This window comes from Episyrphus balteatus, chromosome 1, assembly GCF_945859705.1.
Source record: "Episyrphus balteatus chromosome 1, idEpiBalt1.1, whole genome shotgun sequence".
Classification (NCBI taxonomy): domain Eukaryota; kingdom Metazoa; phylum Arthropoda; class Insecta; order Diptera; family Syrphidae; genus Episyrphus; species Episyrphus balteatus.
Window position 1 is genome coordinate 26,498,069 of NC_079134.1, and position 8,986 is coordinate 26,507,054.

The 8,986-nt window shown below is 33.5% G+C and overlaps 1 protein-coding gene across 1 annotated transcript; it reads right to left on the reverse strand.

Annotated features, from left to right (window-relative positions):
- Window positions 1-796: 796 nt before the first annotated feature.
- LOC129907571 (DNA-directed RNA polymerase I subunit RPA2) lies at window positions 797-6,165 on the reverse strand. Its single transcript, XM_055983850.1, has 5 exons — window positions 5,999-6,165; window positions 4,433-5,929; window positions 3,911-4,368; window positions 1,827-2,234; window positions 797-1,765 (listed from the first exon to the last, which is right to left on the reverse strand). The coding sequence occupies exons 1-5, from the start codon at window positions 6,065-6,067 to the stop codon at window positions 835-837; spliced, it is 3,363 nt and encodes a 1,120-aa protein (XP_055839825.1). The 5' UTR covers window positions 6,068-6,165; the 3' UTR covers window positions 797-834.
- Between the last annotated feature and the right edge of the window lie 2,821 nt (window positions 6,166-8,986).

Here is an 8,986-nt window from a genome sequence, read left to right on the forward strand (position 1 = left end):
ATAGACTGGGACTAAAAGCAAAATTGCATATCCATTTAAAAACTAATTTCACATCCGTTTATTTTCAAAGTATGATAAGTCCAAAAGCGTTTTTATTTTTTATCTTTTGAGCTATCGCTTCAAAAATTAAAAACGAAACGGTATTTTGTAGTTAGGCAAGAGTTCTACAGAATATATTTTTTATAAATTTTTCTACGCACATCAAAAGAAAATAGAACGTTTTTTTCTTCTCCTGAAAAATTTAAAATCATGGACTTATCATGTTTTGCAAATAAATGATTCAATTAAAGAATGCATTTTTTGTATGAAAATTATCAGCTTTTTTTTGTATGATAGATCAGGTAGTTTTTCTGATTTGTAACTGAGGATCCCATCAAATATGATGACGCACACGCATAAGCCATTTTTGTGGATCTGAGACATATAAAAGAAAAACACCGCATACTAAGACGGCCCTTACAGAAACAGCGTCAATACCCTGGTAAGGCCATTTCCCTTGCCCAAAAACCATGTTGAGATAACAGTCAATTCTGCTATAGTCAATCTTCAAGATATGAGTCACAGCCAGACGAATATTGAAAAGCAGTCTTTCTTCATTTCATTTTTTCCGACTAAAGACGCTTTGATTTGTAAAGAGCAGTTTTCCACCTCTTTCAAAGTGCAGCAGGAGTAAAGACAAAGAATATGAATATAAGCCTGGCACTCCTAGAATACTAATAACCATTTATTGGAAATTTTAACTGTGAAGTATAAATCTCCAAAAGCATAAAGAAAACTTATTGGTTATTTTTTTTTTTTTAATAATAATAAAAACATTTCTATTTACACTTCTTCTTAAATATGCGTCAATTTAAATCTAGCATTAATATTAACCGAAGTCAATTCACTCACTAAATATTTATACGAAAATGGTAATTCTATATTACCAACGCCTTTGCCATCTCCACAAAGTCTACACGTTTCCGGCGAAACTTCCAATCCATTCTCTGCTTTCTTTGAAACCCTTTTCATTGGTGCCAAAATACTACCACATTTGTCACATACCAAAGCATTTGATTTATCAGAATTATGAAATAGACGATCTTGTAACAAAAATGCACATCCATGTGATATCAAAGCATCACGTTCCATCTCACCAAAACGAACACCACCACCACGTTTTCGACCCTTAATTGGTTGCTGTGTAACTGCATCCACTGCACCAGTTGAACGAACTTGCCACTTATCAAACACCATGTGACGCAAACGTTGATAATGTACAACTCCAAAGAAAATATCGGCAGTAATTTCACGTCCATCAATGCCACTGTACAAACGTTCTGTACCATAATAATTGTAACCACCCATTTCTAACAATTTACCAAAGTAATCGATAGCTGTGTGCTTTTCTGTGAATCTAAATGGTGTCGCATCATGTACAAGTCCATGCAAGGCTGCACTTTTTCCAGCCATTGTTTCGACCATCATAGCAATTGTCATACGAGATGGGAAACCATGAGGATTAAATACAATATCCGGAATAAGACCAGTCTCTGAAAAGGGTAAATCTTCAGCGGGGTATTTTTGTGAGCAGATACCCTTTTGTCCGGCACGAGAGGCAAATTTGTCACCGATATTTGGTGGACGTGGAACTCGAATTGTTATGCAAATCGTTCGCGGGGCATTTGTTTTGAAATTACCACAAAACCGAACACTATCGATGACACAGTCTTCTTTTTCATCATTGTAACCGATTTTGTATTTGAATTCTTCCGTGTCAAAGAAACTGTAAATATGAAAACATTTCTTTATTAAGTTGATTTTACTATGAATAAGAAAGAACTTACGAATATAAAATATCTTCATGGGTTAATTTTGTACCAGCTTGAGGTAATCCATCATTATCTAGATATGAGGCTAAAGTCTCATTATTTGGATCTCGAGCAAAGTAAGAGGTACCCTTTAGTTCGATAAATTTGGATTTAATAATACTTCCATATGCAAAGCCTCTTTCATGAGCGGACTTGTTTATTATCATGGCATCTTCCATGTCATAGCCAGTGTATGAGATTACAGCTACAATAGCGTTGGTTCCCATTGCAAAGTCATCCAATCCAATGTTATCGTGATGAACTGGTCGGAAAAGAGGTGTTCCTGGAGTTTGGAGACGATACAACTTATTGGCTGCCTGTTTGGGCCAGTTGAGACATGGAGTTCCCATAGTTTGTTTACCCATCTGACATTGATACATGTTTCTGCAAAGTACAAATTCAGGTAAGCAAATAAAACAAATTGATCATACAGAAGGTAGAAATGGAGGTAGGAATAAATGGCAAAGACAAGCTACCTTGCTCGATTAACAGAATTTTCGCGGATTGCGCCGTTTTGATTTCAGTACTCGTGTTAACCTTTGGATTCTTTAACATTAATTTACAGAAGTTAAGTTTCAAAAAAGAATTTAGAGAATTATTGGCAAGACTAGGACAATGAATCCTTAAAAAGAACATGTAAGAAAATGCAAAACATCGTCCTGGAGAAATTTCTGTTACAAAATCGAACTCTTCAAAAGACTAGATTAAGAAAAATTCTCTCAATAAACCCTTTAATGCCCAGTGCCTTGAAAACAAATAGTGGAGTCTGGACCAACTACTGTGAAGAATCACTCAATCTACTAGATTGGTGTTTACTTTCTAGGTAGCTCAAATATTAAAGTTAAGACTAAACCAAAAGTCAACAAACTATCTCGAGAGAAGCCTTTCAACGCGTTCTAACAATATAAATACGATGAAGCAAATGACATATGAGGGGGGAAAAGGTTATTTTTCTCAAAAGCGCCTCCAACGATTTGATTAAAAAATAAAATCCATCTGAAATGAAATTAAGCTCCAAAACACTTTGAAAGTTGATGCGCTCTATTAAGTTTTTAAGAACAAAACATTTTTCAAAATCATGAAAGCTGTTTTTTAACAAAAACTAATTTTTTATAAACAAATAATTTTTTAGAAAAAAGTTTTAAAATTAAATTGGTATGCCATTTTGTAGAAATCACTAATCAACATCCAAAACCAAAATTTCAAAAAAAATCAATATCCCGTTTTCGAAAATTTTAAAAAATTCCAATTTTTTTAAAAAAATTCAAAATTTTATTTCTGATTTGTATTAAAATTATGTAAATGCTTTTGTATAAAAAAAATTCGTTGAGATTGAAATAGTAGTTTGTTAGAAAATCAGATTTGAAAATAACGGTTTTATTAATGATTTTCGAAAAAAATTTTGTTCATGAGAAACAAACATTTGAATTGAAAAATTGTTGGAACTGTTTTCGAGGAAATTAAATTTTTCAAAAAACGTTACCTATGTAAATGATGGGTACCAAAAAAAATTAATTCCAAAAATCCCTCTGGAGAGTCTATAAACAGAGCTAAATACCAAGTTTGATGTCAATCGGTCCGTCCGTTTAGGATGTAGCTCCTTATACATACATACAGACTGACAGACAGACTGACTTCCGGGACCCACTTTTTTGCATTCTCTATTTGTACGAAGGCATAACTTAATATATAGTAAAATTGTACTGTTGAAAATAAAATCCAACTTTAAAAATAAAAAAAGGCACACCAACGGAATGCCTCAGCCTAGTCCAGACTATTATTAGAGCCCTTAGAAAATACATTTCAATAAATTGGCCAAAGTCTTAGAAAACCCATTTGAAAAACATTCTGAAATTCATTGTGAGTTCAGGATAATAATTCAAGATAAATATTTCAACTAATCGCCTACAATTTTCAAACTCTTCTTCTTCTTCACTAGAATCCTGAAAAGCCCAAAAGATCCTTTCAGATAAGATTTTCCCTTATCACAACACAATTTAAATACTTTTTAAAAACTGTGAGTGCTATGTGAGAATGGATATAATCTAATTTATAATTACCTAGGTGATTGATTTAAATCAGGCATTGGAATCAAATTAGCCAAATTACTCATAAAATCAGTTTTTGCCAATTCCAAATGTGTTGTTACTCCCGGATATGATTCCTTTTCATCTACAGCAATTTCCATATAAACCTGCTCCAACGAACCAATATATTCAACTTTTCCCAATGCCAAATTCTTAACAGGCCTCATCATTCGTGCTGGTCCAGCAAATAAAAACAATCCTGGAAATTGTCCTTTGTTTTTGGGTGGGATATAAGCAATTTCCAACATCTCTGGTAGTGTACCATCGATTTTTAAATATCTCAGCTTATCTACGATTTTTGTTGCATCAACTTGACGAATGTTTCCGAGGCATTTGCCTTCAAGAAAAACAACCAAAAGTTTTGCAGATGCATCAAAACAAGGTGATTCTAATGGTAGCATTCCAAGATCAACCAGAATCTTGGGAATTACCTGAAAATAAAAACAATTGAGTTAATTAAAATATAATCTTAGAATCGACTATCAAAGTATTTACATCGACTTTATCTTTTGGTGGTGTCGTTGATATCTTACACATAATAGTCAAATGATTAAGTAAACCACATGGAGTTCCATCCGGTGTATGCACCGGGCAAATAAATCCCCACGCATCGGGCAACAACTGACGAGCTTCAGTTGTTCTCATCGTTGTAAAATACGAACCACGATGTACAGCTCGAAAATGAGACATATAACGCATTCGATTGATATTCTCTGCCATTATAGCCAAACCGTTGTTTTGCATCAAACCCATTCCACTGCGCGATGACGCATTTCCAGTCGCTAAAAACGATTCCATTCCCCTTTGGACATTGACTTGTCGAAAAGATGCCGTAAGAATTTGTGCTGTTATTAAACTACCAGAATTTTCTAGTCTTTTTTCAATGTTTCTCTTAACATAAAGCATCCAAGTAGTAAGACGCTCTGTTAGAACTTTTTGATACAAATGTCCCGACAGCAAGACTTCTTGCATCATAACAGAATCAACATTTTCAACCTTGAAATTACCCTGAACACATTGAAATAACTTTTGTACCATAAATACAAGAATATTGAATTTATCTTCAAAGCTATCCAAATGTATGAGAACACGTTGACTGAGAATAAAGTCAGTGATCTCTGAAGCTCGTGTCCATTCGGGTAATTCCCAAAATTTGCTTCGGAAAATCTCCCCAAGATAATCTTTACATTCGATATGCGAATGAATTCCTTCAGAGTGTACTTCTCTAAGCATTGTTTGTATACATGATTTGTAGTATTGATCATTTTCATAACCACGAATGAGACGAGTGTAGATCTCTTCGTCAGTATAGTCTACCAAAGCTTTCAAGATCAAACAAACTGGCACATATGACATTGCTTTATTTTGGGAGAACATAAACTTAGCTGTTCCATTGTTAAGGAAATGCAGAACATTGACATAGGCTATTTCATCGCAACGAACTGTTCGGATATAAGCTCCAATATCAGAGAAGCCTTGACCACGATCCTTCCATGTGGAACGTTTAACAACAATTGGATAGTTTCTTCGCGACATCATTAACATACGAATGATTTTCTCATTTCCTTTGACTACAAAATAACCACCAAATTCGGAATCATGTTCGCCATGTTCAACCATTTCTTTGGGACTTAAATTCCCTAAATTACAAGCTTTTGACTTGAGCATTATTGGAAGATGTCCTAAATCGACATCAATGGCAGAATTGTCACCGCCATTTATAGAATAACCCATTTTAGCAGTGCAAGCAGCCGAATAGGTATCATGTCTTTGACGTGATTCGGTTGGATAAATCTTACGATCTTTCACATCGATATAATCGAATGGAACTCTTGGTTTGGATATGATTAAATCTTCTAACCAATAGCATAGTTTTTCACCGGCTTTTGATTTTAAGTGGACTGGTACCATGTGCTTGATGACGTTCTTTAGGCCAAATGTTAGCATTTCATTGAATGAATCAAGATGTGGAGCAGCTAGATTTTCCAAGTGCTGTAACAGAGGAGTGAGATTTGTTTTTTTTTCTCTTTGATTTGATTAGGTTTGATGGATGTTTGTTACCTCATTTAATTTAGGTGGATATTGTTTAAATTCCGGTCGGGAATTTGTTAAAGTTGGATAATCTTTCATTGTTATTGTTTAAATTAGAAAAATAAAATGAGAAACAGAAATTCACGACTTTACTAGTTTAAAAAGTCGAAAAAAATGACAAGCACGTGTGTTTATGTCGGTGAACTGTGATGCGTTCTTTTATTCGACAATGTTAACTATTGTTACAAAGTGTAACATCGTGACGTCACAACATCGTTCCTAAATCCATTGTTGAAGTGTCAAATAGTTACATTTTGTTACTTTTTCCAACTCAGCTCCTGGACTTGAGTTTCAATGTTAATCTGTCAAACACAACTAAATGGGGAAGAGAGGGGATGATGTGAGAAGAGAATTTCTTGTTTGTTTTCATATTTGAAATTATTTAATGCATATTTTTGTTTCAATTTGCTTAGAATTCAATTAAAAAGAATTATTTCAGTACCAAATTAATTCTTTCATAAAATTAATCTCCAAAAAATTTCATTTGACAGATCAACAAAATGTAACATTAAGTCGTTCCTAAATCAAAGTTGACATTTTGTAACAAAATCTAACAAAAACAAATACAACGATTTTTTTGACATAACAACAATAGTTAACATTGTTCAATAAAAGAACGGACCACTGTCAGTTGTCAATGAGGTGCGATTGTTTTTATTTTCAAGTGGATGAAATTGCATTGCTCTAAGCTCTATTCACAATAGATGTTTTTTTTTTTCAAGAGTGATAAAGAATTTGAACTAAAATAACGGTATTGTTTATAAAGGGTGCCCCACAATCAGCACCACATATGAAAACCATGGGTTTTTGAGTTAAATCCAAGTGAAGTAATTTTCACATTTTCACTTAGTTCTTGAGTTATAACGATTTTTGTATATTTTTTTTTCAGGGTTGTTTTCGTTAAATAGCTCTATTTTTTCCTAACTGACTTTATTTTAACAAAATAACGATTCAAACTTGACTCACAAACTCGCTGGAATCAGAGAAAATTTCATTACAATCTCGACTTTTAACAAGTCGATTTTTGCCGTGCGGCGAAGCTTTTCGAATCGTGTGAACGTAAGCCGCAGTTGACTAAAGTGACAATCCGCATAGAAAAATCCTACTTCAGTTAAGCCTTGCGACATATCGTGCGGCTAAGATCGACTCGTAAAAAGTCGGCATAACGCTAGATCTGATAAGCTAAAATAAAACTTAACATGCGTGGTTTAAGCATGGTAACTTTCACCTTGCATTTAATGGAAGAGAGTTTTCGTTTTTATGAAATTACGTAGGAGAGGTAAGCGGGAGTGTTCAACATAGATTTCGAGGATAAAAGCTCTCTCACATTAAACCACCATTTTGGAAAAAGATGTGTGAACAGTTTTTCATCGATATCTTGGAAACATCTTTTTTTCCTATTAAATAAAAAATAAAATAGTTAATCCCTACATAAAAATAAATGAACATTTCCGAGAACAAAATTTTACAGGGCCATATCTTTTGGTCTTAAACTTTTATTGAAAATAACATGCAATAGATTTGAAAGATAGTTTCATCGGCAACATACCTGTCTATTCAGTTTTCAAATTTCTTCTTTCTTGAGCCTCTGCACTGAAACACTGCCAAAAACGTTTATGAAAAATTGATTTTACAAAAAAAAATTGAAACTCTTTTGAAAAATCGAAAAGAATTAAAACACATAAAAAATATTCAACAAATAGTTGTGTTTTAAGGCTTTGGGAAGACCTTCAGTATTCGGCCCTATCGAGGAAACAGTGTCCGTTTTGTCAGCGGACTTTTGGAGAAAATTTTGTTTGTATAGATTACCAACTCCCGAAATGATGGGAAGACAAAATCTCCGAACGACAAGTCGTTAATGATAACGGGGGCTATCTTGAATAAAATGTTCCCTTTGAATTGTTCCTTCGTTCCAAACATTAACATGGATACGAAAGTAATCATTAAAGTTTCCCTCAAAATTTATTGGTATCGGCAATTAAACTAAATTCTCCTGGGGGTCTATTACATAATACGAAACGAGCGGCAAGTAAACGATTTTGCTAGGATTCTAGGATTCTCGAAAAACAATTTGTATTAAATTTTTCATTAAACACCCATTCCGTGATTGTTTTTTCGGGAATTGTAGCAAATTCCCCATACATGGAATTCGTGAGTAAACGATAGTTACGACAAAAAAACGATTATGTAAAACTAGAAAGTCGTTTGGCCAAAGTAACGGCAGACGCAACAATATTATTACACCTAAACGAAAGTCAAACGATAGGCAAATAGGAGTCGTAAAGATTAATGAGAATCGTTCAAATAAAACGATAATCTTATTAAATAATCGCGTTTGAACGATAACGAAGAACTTTCAACGAAGATCGTTTTACAAAATAGGGCCTCTGGAGATTCACAAAAGATCCCAATATGGTGGAAAGGGCTCAATATATGTAAACAAACTTATTTTGACGACATCAAGTTGTCGATGAGTATCGCAGGGGTAGTGCTTTAAGTACACTCCAGTTCAGTTAATAAGGTCTACTTAAATTTGTTTTAGGTACAATCCGGGTCGGTCTGTTATGTCAAATTCCTTTTAAAAAAAATCGAATTAAAATCGATCTCAATGCGTTTTACGTGTCGTTAATATTGGGCCGAGCATACTTTACTGAACGAAAAATCGATTTCAGGTCGAATTTATTTTTGAAAGGAATTCGACATTAAATATGCTGAAAATTCTTTATTCGAAAGAAAACACTTCATCAACAGATTATTCAATAATGTTTCCCTTTATTTCAATTAAATTGTATTTATAATCGCTTTCAAGTTAATTTTTTTTGTTTTCTTTTCTTTTTTATTCTCATATTTTATTTATATAATTACATCTTCTGTCTATAATACACTCTGGAAAAGTGCAATTGATTTACCAAATCTTTTATATGCTTTCAAGCATATACCTACTTTCATTTTAATAAG

Coding starts and splice junctions, on each gene's coding strand:
- LOC129907571 (XM_055983850.1), bottom strand. CDS start 6,067: ATGAAAGATTATCCAACTTTAACAAATTCCCGACCGGAATTTAAACAA. Junction 2,235..3,910: donor GATTTAAATCAATCACCTAG/GTAATTATAAAT, acceptor TGTACTTTGCAG/AAACATGTATCAATGTCAGA. Junction 1,766..1,826: donor CATGAAGATATTTTATATTC/GTAAGTTCTTTC, acceptor TCATATTTACAG/TTTCTTTGACACGGAAGAAT.